Genomic DNA, 16,314 nt, shown 5'->3' with positions numbered 1-16,314 from the left:
GTCCAAAAAGTGCGCTTGGTTTAAGTCTTATTTAACATTTTTATTTTTTCATTCCTTAGAAGATTCGTCAGGCATAACATCCACACGTTACATAAAATAGTTTATTTAATTTTCTGCACTATTTATAAAAAAAGGCACACTGACTTTTGAATATCAGAAGGCCAAACCTTGATAACAGGGCAAGCAGCAACCATTTCAGGTTAAAAAGACACATTTGTAATATGATGATGAAATATCATGGCAGTCAATTCCAATTTTATCAAGGGAACACTTCAAAGTTATTAAACTGTAAACACATTACAATAAAGCACACATAATAAAACGCTTCTTTACATTCAGTAAAAAATAATGTAAACCAGCAGTGACTGAAATGTAAAAACAGTACATACAGTATATACAAAAATTGGTAGCTATATTCATCATCTTTTAGTGAGCACCATTGTTCATAACAGAACTGCAAAATCAGTTCAGTCTCTTATGAGGATTCAGAACCTGCTGAATTTTCCTCTAAAGTTCAGTCTCCTTGACACAAGCTCCGTCAAGTTTGTTAAAAGCTGCTGTTGTTGAACTGTCTTGTGTTTCAATGATCACATCCACTGTAGCTACTGAAGTTGCTGTATTCTGTGGAGGTTCTTCCAAGTTGTATTCTGTGAAATTTGAGTTCCAAAAGCCTAGACAGAAAATCAAGTGAAACACGAAATATTAATAATAGTTTGTAAAGACACAAAGGCTTATATGTTTGAACTACAAGATTAGGTGGTTTCAGCGGTTGTACCTTGTCTTCTCCTTTCCTGGGACCGCTTTTCTTCATGACTGGATTTTGATTTGCTGCTTTCCACAGACTGGTCTGATTCTTCATTCTCTGTTATAACAACAGATTAAAATTAAAAATTGAATCCAGAATTAAATCTCAGCTAAACTCTATAATATAATTGAAGCTTGATGTAAAGTATAAATATTTAACTAATCTTATATTACCTTTTTTCCAGGCTAAATGTGCCTTTTGCAGTCTGAACAAGAAGAAGATGACTACAATAAGCAAACATATAACAAGGCTTGTGACCAGCAGGATCAGCAGTGGTGAGCTTTCCTTTAGATCTTGTTTGCCAAAACCTGCAAATACACAAAGTAATACTGCAATCAGTAATTAATGTCCTTTACATGTTGCTTTGATTTTCATTTAGACATTTATGTGAGCACAAGATAGAAATTAGTTTTGCTGGTTTGTTCATAAGCATTTTGTTTTGCATGAGCTTCACACCTTGTGAGTTAGTGTCATTTTTGGTCAGGAATTCATCAGGTGAATTTGAAGAGTTTATGTTGTGTGCTGAAATGCAAAGATAGATCTGAGATCAACTTCACTATATAAAATAAGCAAGATTAATGATATTTTATGTTCCGTATATTATGTTAAATATTGAACAATGACATTTTAAAACACTTACTTGTCAAGCTTATATTGGTTGCTGTGGAATGTTCCTCTACTAAAAGAGATCACAAAGCAAATCAGCGAACAAACACTGAAAGTGTCTTATAAAAACACATACTAACTTTTAGGTGAAATGGAAATATTGGAAACGAGTATTTTATCATGCATATTCGCATATTTATACCTTGTATGCTGTTTGAGGTAGTGCTGTCTCTTGTTGGGAGCACTTCAGTACTTTCTGAAATTGATGACAGTTCCACATGTGCTGTAATCAGACGGTGTATTTGTTAAACAGTTGCTGAGATATCAAAGATAAGCAGAATGCTCAAATTAAAAAAAAAAAACTCAAATGCCTTGAAACGACTGTGTGCAGTATTCAAAAGCTACCAGAAGATGGAGGCAGAGAGATACAAGGAGCAAAAGCAATTTCCATTCTGTGGTTTTATGTGAAACCATCGCACAAAAGGGGATTCTGCTTTCGTTTTTATGTAAGCTACATTTAAAATATTCTGTCATTATCAGACTCTTTTGAGATAGCTAGTTTATTTAGTGTAATTGGTGCGGCCATTAAGAAATGAAATGACCTATACTAAGACATGAAATTAAGAGAAACACCCACCTGTACTGCTAATGACAGGAGCAGAAGTGGCTGTGATCATTACATCAGTTGTTAGCTCATCTCTAGTACTGGAGTACCTTGTCGTGGAGGCCGTAACAGCTATGCAAAAGTACAATAAAAACATTTAATTACTCCGAAATCCCATCAGAAAATGGTTTGACTGTTTACTTGTAAGAATCTGGCTTAGTGTTTGTTATATTATAAATATTTAGTGCATCTGTTCTGGATGGGGAACACAGTTGTTTTGTTCAAAGAAATAGTTTCCCTGACATCATGTGACTGACCACTCTAATGTGAACCACACATTCACTTAAATAGGAAACTACCAAATACTCTGAAGTGTAGATTAACTTTCCCTGTGCAGCACAGCCAAACAAAAATCCCCAAATCTTTCAGTTCCTCTTTCTAATACTGGCTAATGTCATTTATGGCGAATTGGCACTGTTTTTGGTCACATGCTTGGAACATCAGTGGTGGTGTTGGTGAGGTTAGTTCAACTATCAATTCTAGTTAGTGGTCTCTGCTATTCCTGCAGTTGGTTATATGTAGCCTACCATTTGTGTATACTTACAGTGATTTTCAATAATGACGAAATTTATCAGTTGTTTTGGGAGAGCTGTATGTTTTGCCAGGCACATCACCGTTGCTTTCCTGATATGAGTTTTGACTGTTAAGAGGCTAATTGCCAGTGACCTGCTGGATCTTTCCTCCCGCAAGGTATTGGATAGAGCTGTTAGGACAAAACAGGGTGCATATATTCAGTAATCTGTGATTTATTAATCAAATAGTCTGAGAAACACCCTAGATTTACTATTGATAGTACTATTGTTTGCATTTGTCCTTAGCTGACCTATTTCAGAATATCGTGGTTCCTCTATTTTCACGAGGTATTCGTTTCTCAGTGACAGAAATGTCAGAAGTCATGGGAATTTTGTTTTTCAGTATAACTTTTTGCACAGTATGTCTTTCAGTAATATTTTTAAATTTTTGAAAGTCATAGTCACCAATCTGATCAAAAATCTTACTGACTCCAAACTCTCTCTCTCTCTCACACACACACACACACACACACACACACACACACACACATACGTGTGTGTGTGTGTGTGTGTGTAAGTATGTGTGTACACCTGTCTGCCCCCCTAACTGTCTGCCCACTCTGACACTTCTCGTAACTTACCTTCGATTTCAACCCCACTGATTTGCCAAGAGAGTTCAGGTGGGTGGCCATTCGCTGCCGCTGAACACTTGATGATTGTTTTATCTTTATACTCTGCCATTTCTATTTTTGGAATTTCTGTGATCCAAACAAAAAGAGTTTAATTTCATATTTAATAGTCATATTTGATGCATGTTTTTGGAAAAGATGAGAAGTAAATATACTTACCTAATACTTTTACTTTAAATCTTTTTGAAATGACTTTATTGTCATACAGTAGACATCTGTAAAGCCCTTCATCTTTTAAGGTAACATTAGACATGTGTAATGTATATTCAGAGCTGCTTAAATGAAAAATGCTGCTCCTTGAGTCTCTTAGAGCTGTAGGGGAACGTGAAATACATTTTTGATGTTTATGAGATACAATAAAGAGGAAACGTAAATGTGTTTGAAATACAATCTTCAATATACAGTGTTCACACCCTCACCTTTTTTATTGTTAAAGAACAAAAGATGGCCTTGTGGATTTCTCCACTCCATGTGTCCATTCTCACTGAAGTTTTTTCGAGGGCATCTCAATACCAGCGTTTCTCCTTCTGCCACTGTAAGATACTTTGTTGCCAGACATTTTCTTATGCCTGTTCAGAATGAAGAGAAGTAAGTCAGTATCATCATGTTTTAACAAAGCTTCTCACATAATTGGCAGTAGGTTGATAGGGGGCAGATAAGACCACAGACACCCTACGCTCTGCTATGACTCATTTGTGTTTTCTTGCCGCTTTTAGGAGCTGCGGCTGAAAGTGAGAGGGGGCCACACTTTGTAATAGAGAGAAAAAGTGACTGCTGTCAGTGGTCTTTTATTTTCTTGTGTGGTTCGTTCTTGCAGCGAGAGAAAACTTGCCACTGTCACACATAAAGCGACATTCTCATGCTGGAACAGGAAACAGTGGTCTTAAAATGTTACTCACAGATGTGTACACATATAAACAGATGTAGTTCTAAATCCGGCTACATGAAGGTGTGATTTTTTTAGTCATATGTAAAAAACAGTAACAGTAGTACAGTTCTCTTACAGTGCAATGCTTAATTTTATTCAGTTGATTTGTTTTTCTGTTATTCACCTTTGAATTTAATTTAATAGAATAATGTAAATTGTTTTAATTTTGAAATATGTGCAATATATTCACTGATACTGTCTTTCCTTATTTAGGATGATTATTGAAAAGCTTCACGTCCTCTGCTGTGTTGATACTATATGCATCTTTGCAAGAATATTTTCCTGTTTCTATAACAACAAGGTGAGCTAACTTACACTGAAAAAAATGGTAACCTAAAAATGGTAACAACTAAATTAACTGGTCTTATTGAAGCCAAAATGGTTATTAATATTGCTGAATCAACCTAAATACATTCATTTATGCCAACAAAACTACATTTTATAAGTTGAATAAGGTTTAAATAGCTCTCTGAAGGAACAATTGCAGGTTACCACTTTAGTTTATGCACAGCGTATAGTTATATCATTCAATCAACCTAAATACATTCATTTATGCCAACAAAACTACATTTTATAAGTTGAATAAGGTTTAAATAGCTCTCTGAAGGAACAATTGCAGGTTACCACTTTAGTTTATGCACAGCGTATAAACTAAAGTTATATCATTCAACCAATCCAACAAGAATAACAAAATGAGTTGAAAAAAATGTTAAAATCATGTAATAATCTATCATATGCCATCATACGATAAAGCATTTAATGCACTGACATACAACTGAAACCTTCTCTTACGATGTAACCTACCCAAACATAACTACCCATGCAAACTACCTAAAGGTATCAGGTAAATATGATCACAAACTAGTCAACCACAACGCTACTTTAAAAGTCAGAGATGTAGCCTAAACCAATGTAAATAAGAAATAAGTTTGTCTTACCTCCTACGATCAACATCAAAGTGTGAGTAACTAAGACTGTTTTGATCTCCATACTGCAGCTCTTGAACTCTGAAGCTCACTTCCTCTGCTTAGACTCTTTTAAAGAGAGCGGCTTCCATGACATCATGCAATGTCACGGTCTTTTCCCCTGTGCGACTTTATGTGTGAAGTTTCAGGGGCATTTCGGCCGGTCATTGGTTCTCTTTTAGCAAAATTACACTCGCCCCCTTTTGACCTTTTGAAGTTCTTTAAGTTATTAAGTTCTTCTTAAGTTATTAAGTAATTCAGACTTCAGTTCTGACTGGCGTCAGTTTTCTTAATAATTCCACAGTATATAAATGCTGTATATAATATAATATAATATAATATAATAAATTCTTTAAATTATAAGACTATAAGTTTCTTTCAAAAACTTATATTTTAACTTATAGGCAGTTTCAAAGGTCTACTGAAGTTTCGATGTAATAACTCCCATCCTACAGTTGATGAATAAAAAAACCTTCTGCCAGTTGTGATGAATCATCTAGTATCTAATTTAACCCTGGAAATAAGGATTTTTAAGAATTTTTACATTAAAAAAAAACAAAAAACAAAAAAAACATTGTATTTACTGATATTATTTGTATATTTATTTCTGTAGATTTCTTCTCTAAATCCTGTAATTCGATATGTATGTCAAGAAACAATCAAGAATTTATAGGTGTCCATTAACCATGATTAACCATCTAATGGTGTTCTATTGACAATTAAAAATTATTTTTAGCATCTCTACGACAGCACCCATGGCAGCGTCACCAAAAGTGTCATCACTGTCTGGTATTATTACACAAAAACGCTAAACAACTCGGCAGGAACAGGAAGGTCTTTATTAGGTTTGTGAGGGGGAAAAATCACATGATCAAATTTCACACTGCCCACTGACCACTTCAACTGTGTGGGAAAAAAAAACAACAAAAAAAACAACTTCCCCATTTTGATACAACAACCTAAATAGAGTTCACATCAGACAGGCAGTAATGTAGCTAACACAATTGAGTATTCATACAGATGTTACTGTGTAATGTGTTAATTTCTGTCTTTTCATTAGGTATATTATAAAGCATATTCTAGCCTATTTTATTATAGTCAGTAGTTTTGTTCTGGCACCAAGGGCCAGTTTACACAATGCTAGTTTATTATGAGTAAAATATAAAGCTGTGATATTTTCTGGCTAGGACATGCCATCAAGGACAATGTATGATACATGTCATATTAGTCCACTGCAGTGAATGAGATGCTGAAGGCCAAGAAGATTCTCATAGTTTACCACAAGTTTCAAATTAAGTTGCTTCACAGGAATTATGTGGTCAGAACAATGTAAAATCCTGAAAGCCTTGTTTTAATAAATGTCTGATGTGATTGTTTACATTGTGGTTGGGTTGTTACCACTGATCTATAATGGAGAACATTATAAGTAGATCAGTGGTTGTTACCAAGAATGTGTATTAACACCGTTTAGAAGTCAACTCAAGCCGAGGGAGCGCCATCTAGTGGCTGCTGATTCGAAACAAACGATGACAGATAATTACTTCAAATATTTCACATATTATGGTTAAAGTTTTTGTCAAATAGTTATTTTGAGTATGCGAATGCATAGGCCTACTGTATGCATTGTATGCTGTATATATAGGGCACTGTACAAAAAAATGCCATATATGAGGTTGATACCGCCATTATGTTTAACTTACTCGCTACTGTTGTTCAGTTACCGTTGTTGCTGTACTGTATTTGCATGTATTATAAATATAGGCATATTAAACGAGATACATTAAACGAAGAAACATAACGCAAAAAAAAAGCATCTTGATGCACTAATCAGATGTTTAGTCGAGACTTTTATTTTGACAGGTTTTGCGAATCTGCTCTGACCCGGTGATGATTCAAGCGCACATGAGCATATTACACAAAAAACGTGCGAAAGCAGCTGGAAACTTCTAGAACGTCACTCATTAATAACTAACCACTTCTACCAGTAAACCAGAGAGTGTAAATAGTTGTAACCTACAGTACCTGACAGGATGTCAGTTATTGAGGAGGAACGAGTCCGCGGTGGTGTTTTTAAGGACATTAATGCAGAAGATGAAGATCAGCAACCTACAGTGATCGAGAGTTTGTGCATGACCTGTTATGAAAATGTAAATATCCAGATTATTATTATTACTATTAAAGTAATGCATCTATTTTTCTAAACTAGTAAAAAATGTCAATGTTTTGTTTTGTCCAGGGAAGCACACGTCTACTGCTTACTAAGATCCCTTTCTTCAAAGAAATCATCATCAGCTCTTTCACATGTCCACACTGTAACTGGACCAACACAGAAATCCAGTCTGCTGGTCGGATACAAGAACAGGGTGTGCTGTACACCTTACAAGTGAAGACCAAAGAGGTATGCATCTCCTGTTAAAGTGTGTTAGATATTTATTATCTGATCATTTATGTCATGTTGCCACATTTGAAGTTGCTCTCAGGAATAAGCAAAGCAAATAGTTTTTCGTTTGTGCAGGACATGAACCGAGAGGTTGTGAAGTCCGACAGTGCGTCCACCAGAATTCCACAACTTGATTTTGAAATTCCTGCTTTCACACAGAACGGCTGTAAGTTTTTCCATTTTGACCTCTAACTGAAGTAGAAGTCTGTTGAATCTTCAGAATAATATTTTGGAAAGTTCCAGTTTAATGAAATGCAGTTTGATCAATCATTTTGTCGTCTTTCTGATTGTTCAGCTTTGTCAACAATCGAGGGCCTTCTGGACAGAGCAGTGGCGGGTTTAGAACAAGACCAACCTATTAGAAAGGTGTGTGTTTTATTTGTGAATGAGTATCACAAATTTGAGATCAATTGTGTTACGACAGAAACCCATAATTTATGTTGCAAGAGCATACATTATATAGGTATATTGGTCAAAGACAAGTTCCATTTTGGTGTATCTATCAAATTAAATTTACATAAGTGATTTTATATACACTGAAAGCATAGTAAATGCAAGTACAGTGTCTGCTTTAATGTTTCAAATAACTTTTTTTGAAAATAAAATATCAAAACATAGGTGAAATAATAGGTGTGAAGGATTTGTTATGCGAAGAGTTCTGTTTATCTGACTCTGTTTCTTTCTACATTTCAGGCAACAGATCCAGTTGTAGCTGAAAAAATAGAGGAATTCATCCAGAGGTTGAAAAAACTTAAAGAAGTAGAAAAGGAATTCACATTAGTATGTCTTGCAGATAGTAAACTGCAGAAAGATTCATTGCAACTGACAAAAGATTAAACACTGTTGCTAGTTTATTATCATCAAGTTAGAACTAACGAATAACTAATTTGATTTCTATCAACAGATTATTGATGATCCATCAGGGAACAGTTTTATTGAGAATCCATTTGCGCCTCAGAAAGACATGGCTCTCACTGTCGCACATTACAAAAGGACGCCTGAACACAACGCTGCACTAGGAATAGAGGTTAGAAGCTGCTACAGCATCTGCTGTTGACTTCAGCTGTGTGTGGAAAACTGCAAGATCTCAGTTTCTTTCATCTCTTTTTAAAGGTAGAGGAAGAAGAAAATGACGAAAAGCCTGGCAGTGATCTAGATACAATGAGAAATGAGGTATTAGTGTTCAACACTAACTGCCCAGAATGCAACGCCCCAGCCAATACAAACATGAAGCTTGTTCGTATCCTTTAAAGTATGATAGAAAATTACATACATTTTCAGATGATTCTTTATGTGGTAAATTGCTAAACAAAATTAAATACAGGCTGTCCATGTAGTTTTTTTTTTTTTTTTTTTTTTTAATATCCTGCTTTACCAGTTTATTTTAATTTAGAGAAATGTGTTGTATCCAATGGTTCCAAGCAAGCGATTTGCAGGTGTGGCTAAAATTAGTGGTAAATTTGGTATGATACATATAAAAATTGTAGTATGATATTCTTTTGTGGAAATAACCGTGTATAAAAGTGCTGCATAGAGAAATGGTACATCAAAATAGTCTAGCTGTTGTGCGTCATAATTTAAATAAAGTAGGCCCCTTAACCCAACTGCAGAAATCCCACACTTTAAAGAGGTCATTATAATGGCCACTAATTGTGACAGCTGCAGACATCGCACCAATGAGGTGGGAATAATGAACTATACTTCAGAATTATACTTCTGTTTAGTTTATTTATATATACTTCTTTTGCTGTTTCCCTGTCATATATTGTTTTTGAATGACATCATTAAATAGGTGAAATCTGGAGGAGCCACAGAAGAGCTGGGAACCAGAATAACTTAACCGACCCTTCAGATATGTCCAGAGACCTGCTGAAGGTGGATTCATCTCACAACAACTTTGAGAGACACTATGTGAACATCTTTTACATTTTATTGTCATAACTATCGTCATTAATATATGTATGTGTGTTTCAGTCAGAGACGTGTAGCGTGTTAATTCCTGAGCTGGAGTTTGAGTTGGGGATGGCAGCTCTCGGAGGGAAGTTCACTACGCTGGAAGGACTTCTCAAGGACATCAAAGACCTGGTAGGAATCAAAGCCCAGCTAACAGTGTTTGTTGTTATCAACAAACAGCTCCTTTTATGCTTATTTTATGCTTTTATGCTTATTTTAGATTGTTTCAAAAAACCCCTTCATGTGTGGAGACAGCTCTACAGCAGATAGAGCCGAGAAACTAGAACTCTTTGGGCAAAAGATTGACAAGGTTTGAAATATATTACATTTCTGTTAATGTTCCTCGCTGTTAAAAGCAATGACAATATTCTCAATATGATGTCTAAAAAAGGAGCTTGCTTTGTTTATAATTTTTGAAAATAAATATAGAATTACTGAAAAAATAAATATGTAAATAATTTATATAATTTGTTTGTAATAGATTATATAAATATATATAGAATTAGTCATTTATACAATTACAAAAAATTTCTTCTTTGAATATTGCGTATATATGCATATACATTTTTTTTTAATACTTTTTTTTTTCTTTTTCTGGTGTCTTAATGCATTGTATTTACAAAATGTTTCTTAGATAATAGCAGGGGAAATGGATGTGCACATTATCCTGGATGATCCTGCAGGAAATAGTTATCTTCAGGTGAGCTAGGAACAACATTTATTTTATTTATTTTATTTTTTTTTAAAGGACCCTATTATAATATCTCATGGTTAAGTGTAGTATTTATTGTTTTGAATCTGTTTGATTTTAAATATTTTAAAATATGTATGTTTTTCTTTTTCTCTGAAGGCTAACAATTCACACCTTTTTGCAGAATGTTTATGCGCCAGATCCAGATCCAGAAATGAAGATTGAGAAGTACACCAGGACCTTTGAGCAGAACGAAGACTTGGGGCTGAATGACATGAAAACAGAAGGGTACGCAGAGAAATAGGCTTAAAGTTAGAGAAAAATGGAGGTTATATCTTGTTATATGCCAAATTCTGTCAAAGCCATTATATAGCATTATTTAATTCACTTTTACATTTATTGTAATATCTCATGTAATTAGCACTGCTGAAAACCATAATGTCTTTTAAAGGCTGCGTTATGATTTGAAAGGGGAAAAAAAATATTTTTGCTTGAATAAGTGCAAGGTGCTGAATTTTCCTTGCTGTCTGTGACAAATTTAAGTTATAAGTTTTGGTCATCTTGGCTATGAAGCTCATGTTAATTACCAGTATAACAACAGAATTGTTAGAAAGTTTTTGAAGTACTTAAAACTACAGACACTTAATAAAGTAGTCTTAAGCACACTGGATGTGAATTCTTTGGATGCATTTTCATGTAATTGGACTGACTCATAAAGGCTGTAATATAATAAGTTATGTTTGTACAATAAAACGGTATGGTATAAGTATGGTGCTGATCTGTACACTTTGAGTTCAGTGAGATATCTAATTAACAATGGCTTCAGCATGACATCAAACCCGAATGCAACTTATAATAGATTTTATGACCATATTGGAACATGCAGTTACACTGCTGACGATGCATTCAGTTTCAATTATCTGGCTCTTTAGTGTACATTGTGTTTTTCTAATTAGTCAATTATTTATTCTTTAATATTGTTAATACTGATAAATGGCACCATTTGGTGAGTGTCAGAAAAATAGCTCCTAACAAAGCCATTACAGCACAGTCCTTTACCAGCGAACAAGTGTTCACAGGGCATTGTTTGCATACCGGTTTACTGCCATTCATTCTCAAGTGATCAATGAATAAAAAAAACATGTACATTTTCATAAATATGTAAATGACATTATTTCTGCTTTTTTTGGCACAATAATGACTCATTTGTTCTGCATATTGGTTATTAAAATTATGTAAATGTAACTGATTCTACAGAGCTTCTCTTTTAGACCATTCAAGTCATGCAACTTCGAGAAAAACAATGTATCACGGGTTCTTTGTGCCTTCCACTGGCACTTAACATTTATTGAAACTTGAACAGCAGATAAAGGACATGACTTGCATGTAATTTAAAGCAGTGACAAATGTAACCAGCATTGGTCCATATACGATGGAATACTTATGTTCATTCACCCCACAAATGGAGTTCCCCCCACCTTCTCAGTAAGGATTGTCCACCGTGATGGCAGGTTAAATGTCCCATGGCCATTTATAGCCAGTGGTGGTGTAGATCTCTTCTTGTGTGAGGGAGTGCGTCTGTCCAAAAGAGCAATTATCAACACCAAAAAAAAAAAAAGAAATCAAAGTTTACAAGATGCAGCTGTCATCTTCATTAAAACATACACAATATAAAGTGAAGTAGGAAACATAACATTACTTAGACTCAAACTAGCGGAGCTGCGTTTGCGTCATTGTCCATGATCGCAAAGCCTCATTACTTGCTCTTGGCTGGCTTCTCGGTTTTCTTAGGCAGCAGCACTGCCTGGATGTTTGGAAGCACTCCGCCCTGGGCGATGGTAACGCCGCCTAAAAGCTTGTTGAGCTCTTCGTCGTTGCGGACAGCCAGCTGCAGGTGACGGGGGATGATTCTTGTTTTCTTGTTGTCTCGGGCTGCGTTCCCTGCCAGCTCGAGGATCTCAGCCGTTAGGTATTCCAGGACAGCGGCCAAATACACGGGGGCTCCTGCGCCTACGCGCTCGGCGTAATTTCCCTTGCGTAATAATCGGTGTACACGTCCGACTGGAAACTGAAGTCCAGCTCTGGATGAACGAGACTTGGCTTTTGCGCGGGCCTTTCCACCGGTTTTACCTCTTCCAGACATGTTTTGACAAAGGAACCGCTTGTTTGGCTAATAGTAGCGTCCCGTTTAGTGTTGCTAGTCAAATGTACTTCCGTTTATGAGGTAAGCAGGGATTGGTATTTATACCCGGACGTGTGCTCTGACTGGATGGTTTCACTCTAAAACAAGCAACCAATCGCCGCTCAAAATTTAGTCTATGACGTTAGAAAGTCATCCTATCAAAACCGAGACTGTGCTCGCTCTAATTTGCATGCCAACTCTATAAATAAGAGGCAAAATGTACGCATCAAGTTCGCGTACCATAAAGATCCTGTGACAGCTGAGCTTTAGTGAAAAACCGACACAATGCCTGAACCTGCGAAATCAGCACCCGCTCCCAAAAAGGGGTCTAAAAAAGCTGTCACCAAGACCCAGAAGAAGGGGGATAAGAAAAGGCGTAAGACCAGGAAAGAGAGTTATGCCATTTACGTGTACAACCCAACAAACATGGGACGTCGGCCCGACGTGCCATGAGTTTGAATTGAATGCAGCCTAAGAGTGTTTATTTTGTCCAGAAACAGTATAAATGACGTCTAAATGAGACTGCAGTTGACTTTATAAGACGTTGAAAATACGTCCAACAATGACCACATCTGAACTAAACTTTAACCTCTTAAAGACATCCTGTGGACGTCAATATTGGACGTCCAAAAGACGTCGAAAAAAGACGTCATAAAAACTTTAATTCTGGCTCTTCAGGGGACGTCATTTCAACGTCCGAAAAAAGACGTTGAAATGACGTCGTTTGGACGTACCTTTGCTCAGTGGGAAAGTACTGAAACAAGTCCATCCGGACACTGGTATCCCCTCAAAGGCGATGGGCATTATGAATTCGTTCGTAAACGACATCTTCGAGCGCATCGCCGGAGAAGCCTCGCGCCTGGCGCATTACAACAAGCGCTCCACTATCACATCCCGGGAGATCCAGACGGCCGTGCGCCTGCTCCTGCCGGGAGAGCTTGCCAAACACGCCGTGTCCGAGGGCACAAAGGCCGTGACTAAATACACAAGCTCCAAATGAAAGTGAACAAACAAGACGGACTGGAATCTATCTCTAATGATGGAAGACGAAAACCATCCACTGTTGTTTGATATCCGCATGAGGGACCTCTGGTACATCTTGATAAAACGCAGCTCTGGAAGAGCACAAACACAGTGCTTTCCATATGTAACACCAACATTCACCTGAGGCTGTTCCTGTTTGATCGTATTTGCACGTGTGAACACTTGTACTGTACTATTATGGCATATGGTCGTCATTTGTTAACTCGTGTGGCTGTAAACTCAAGTTACCAGAGGGAAACACTGTGGCTTTGGTTTTTATTGATTTCTTGTTGACAAACAAGGCTGTACTGTATTCATACTGAACAATGTCTTATGCCTGAATGTTTCTTCATAACTACCCTGTCATTTACCATAAATAAATACACTGGTTAATGGTAACTACAAGCAGATTTGCGAGTTGTCCTGCCTGGTAATGTGTAGCTTATTACTATGACATAAATTGCGCCATAAACGAAAGTGGCGACATAAAGCCGAATATTTAGTACGAAAAGGGCGCTTTTATTACAGCACTATTTATTCGAAGTATGCTTTCGTTTAAAATGCGTTTTTAAACGACGTTGCCGTATCTACGAAAGTTTATAAGAGCGCTAATAGGACGCTTGGCTTGCGAGCAGGTAACCATGGCAACAGGAACGAAGGCTGCTCGAGTATTGGAGGATACATGAACAAAACAAGCATTCATTATTTATGACTTTATTATAGATTTACCCATCAAACATAAAAGAAAACAATAGTGTTTCATTTAAAACGTCTTTATAATGTCTGTTGGATAACTGAGGCAGCAAAACACCGATTAGTCAGGTAATTCACATAGCCTACTGTATGAAATGAATATTTTAAATATGGATTTATGCTCCTCTGATCCACTTTTGAATTAGGGACTGAGGTGGGTCAGTGCTGGCGTATGTTAGTGTTATGCAGCATTGCATTTTTACAAACAACTTTATAGAGGCACAGAGCCACTTCAGAGCAGATTTAACTCAGAAAACCTATGAAAATTAACCATGGTTTTACTACAAATAAAACCAAAAACCATGGTTTCTAACCATGGTAAACACAAATTAACAATGGTTTTGCTACACTAACCATAGTTTAACCATGGTATTTGTAGTTAAACTGTGGTTATACAAATGGTAATCAATACGCCAAAAAACATGGTTACTATAAACCCACGGTTAATTTTCGTAAGTGATTACTTTAAAACAGATGACTTAAAAGTACTAATGAGGAAATCTCAGGTTACATTGAAATCAGGACATTTGTACACTTTATTGTATGATTTGTTCCCTGTGATTTCATCCAGCTTGTGTTACTGGGACATATAATGGAGGGAGATGATTTGATCATGACGCCCCTGCAGGCAGAGAGAGAATCCACATGATCATGTTTTGACATTTGGCCTTGAATAAATGCATATGGCGCACATCAAGTAACCACAATGGATAAATTACTTGAGGAATTTAATTACCTATGCATATTTTCATGATATTATTTTGCAAATGACAATTCAGTGAATCTGAATAGATAAGTGAATAGATTGGTGGTTTACCATAACCGCCATGGCATTAACCAGGAGTCTTTGAAGTTCCTGCAGATGTAGGATATTTATATATCGGAATACTATATATTGTATTAGGGCCCAGGTTGGCTGGTCCAGAAGATTAAAAATGAAACAATGTGAGTAAGGAACCAGATAGTCAGATGGCCAGTGTCTTAGAAGATCAAAATCCCCAGAGTTAAATCAACTCTGCTCAGAGTACATATTGTCCCAATCTACAGAGAGTTAAAGTAACACTGAAGCCGAGTTAAAGTTAATGGGATAATTAAGCAATTAATTAATTGATGAGTGAGCATTAGTAAAGAAAACCTGCTGTTAACAATGTTGAAGATGAACAACTACTGCTCAGGCTTTTAGACATGAAAACGTATCACATAATCCTCAACAGTGGTAACTCTGCTTCAGTGTTACTTTAACACTCTGTAGATTGGGACAATATGTACTCTGAGCAGAGTTGATTTAACTCTGTGGATTTTGCTGTATACGTTGTTCCTTTCACGTGTAGTTTTAAGAGGGGCTCTCTTTGTTGAAATAACACTCTGACGATGGCAGGCTTTGTCTGAAAGGGTGTGATATCTATTTCTAAAAACCGATGATGTGACGAGAACTTTTCTCACGAAGGCTGCATACCTGAAACCACATACACTAAAAAAGGATATTGAGAGTGTGTGTGTGTGCGTGTATTTTATGAAAAATAATATGAATAGGTTAGACAACTAACACTGCTTTTATTGTCGGTTTAAAGGGGTCATATGATGCGATTTAAATTTTTCCTTTCTCTTTAGAGTGTTACAAGCTCTTGGTGCATAAAGAAGATCTGTAAAGTTGCAAAGACTAAAGTCTCAAATCCAAAGAGATATTCTTTATAAAAGTCAAGAGTCAGCCACGCCTACCTAAAACGGCTCGTTCTAACACGCCCCCACATATCTACATCACTATGTGGGAAGATTTGCATAACGCTGCCCAAATGTTCACGCAAAGAAAGAAGGCGTAACTTTTATTCTCGCTGTAGTATTGTTGTTGCCGCCGCCGCCATGTCGTGAAGGTGCTGTGTGTTTCGTTGTGAAAGCAAAACTACTTTGTTTGGTCTTCCAAAAGAGGACGATATCTGCTTCGACATGCCTGGAGCTGATCCGTGCTGGTCGCTGAGGAAATACAACAACTTAGCGCTGATGCAACGCAACGCGTAAAAAGACAGTATAAGTCATTATAATCCGTAATTATGTCCCCACTGGATGCAACAAATGCCTCGTTTATAATGGGTTTTCATGTTTTTG

General features: G+C 36.5%; 3 protein-coding genes and 1 pseudogene across 3 annotated transcripts; 2 read left to right on the top strand and 2 right to left on the bottom strand.

Moving 5' to 3' along the window:
- On the bottom strand, positions 1 to 5,383 carry LOC107691635 (cytotoxic and regulatory T-cell molecule-like). Its single transcript, XM_016490359.1, has 12 exons — positions 5,143 to 5,383; positions 3,696 to 3,845; positions 3,436 to 3,588; positions 3,229 to 3,345; positions 2,620 to 2,778; positions 2,049 to 2,147; positions 1,614 to 1,694; positions 1,446 to 1,484; positions 1,262 to 1,327; positions 979 to 1,113; positions 776 to 862; positions 1 to 671 (listed from the first exon to the last, which is right to left on the bottom strand). Exons 1-12 carry the CDS (start codon positions 5,192 to 5,194, stop codon positions 508 to 510), a joined length of 1,302 nt encoding a protein of 433 aa, XP_016345845.1. The 5' UTR covers positions 5,195 to 5,383; the 3' UTR covers positions 1 to 507.
- Positions 4,483 to 10,642, top strand: LOC107691634 (zinc finger protein ZPR1-like; annotated as a pseudogene).
- Positions 10,643 to 11,568: 926 nt separating this feature from the next.
- On the bottom strand, positions 11,569 to 12,482 carry LOC107691636 (histone H2A-like). Its single transcript, XM_016490360.1, has 2 exons — positions 11,953 to 12,482; positions 11,569 to 11,831 (listed from the first exon to the last, which is right to left on the bottom strand). The coding sequence occupies exon 1, from the start codon at positions 12,394 to 12,396 to the stop codon at positions 12,010 to 12,012; it is 387 nt and encodes a 128-aa protein (XP_016345846.1). The 5' UTR covers positions 12,397 to 12,482; the 3' UTR covers positions 11,569 to 11,831; positions 11,953 to 12,009.
- Positions 12,483 to 12,720: 238 nt separating this feature from the next.
- On the top strand, positions 12,721 to 13,435 carry LOC107691686 (histone H2B 3-like). Its single transcript, XM_016490467.1, has 2 exons — positions 12,721 to 12,879; positions 13,229 to 13,435. Exons 1-2 carry the CDS (start codon positions 12,721 to 12,723, stop codon positions 13,433 to 13,435), a joined length of 366 nt encoding a protein of 121 aa, XP_016345953.1.
- Positions 13,436 to 16,314: the final 2,879 nt, after the last annotated feature.

This window comes from Sinocyclocheilus anshuiensis, unplaced genomic scaffold (genome assembly GCF_001515605.1).
Source record: "Sinocyclocheilus anshuiensis isolate Anshui unplaced genomic scaffold, SAMN03320099.WGS_v1.1 scaffold186, whole genome shotgun sequence".
Taxonomy (NCBI): Eukaryota; Metazoa; Chordata; class Actinopteri; order Cypriniformes; family Cyprinidae; genus Sinocyclocheilus; species Sinocyclocheilus anshuiensis.
The sequence above is the reverse complement of the archived record's forward strand: the minus strand, read 5'-3'. Positions and strand labels throughout refer to the sequence as shown.

Coding starts and splice junctions, on each gene's coding strand:
- LOC107691686 (XM_016490467.1), top strand. CDS start 12,721: ATGCCTGAACCTGCGAAATCAGCACCCGCTCCCAAAAAGGGGTCTAAA. Junction 12,880..13,228: donor ACATGGGACGTCGGCCCGAC/GTGCCATGAGTT, acceptor ATCCCCTCAAAG/GCGATGGGCATTATGAATTC.
- LOC107691635 (XM_016490359.1), bottom strand. CDS start 5,194: ATGGAGATCAAAACAGTCTTAGTTACTCACACTTTGATGTTGATCGTA. Junction 3,346..3,435: donor ATTTAAAGTAAAAGTATTAG/GTAAGTATATTT, acceptor TTTGGATCACAG/AAATTCCAAAAATAGAAATG. Junction 672..775: donor CCAGGAAAGGAGAAGACAAG/GTACAACCGCTG, acceptor TTTTCTGTCTAG/GCTTTTGGAACTCAAATTTC.
- LOC107691636 (XM_016490360.1), bottom strand. CDS start 12,396: ATGTCTGGAAGAGGTAAAACCGGTGGAAAGGCCCGCGCAAAAGCCAAG.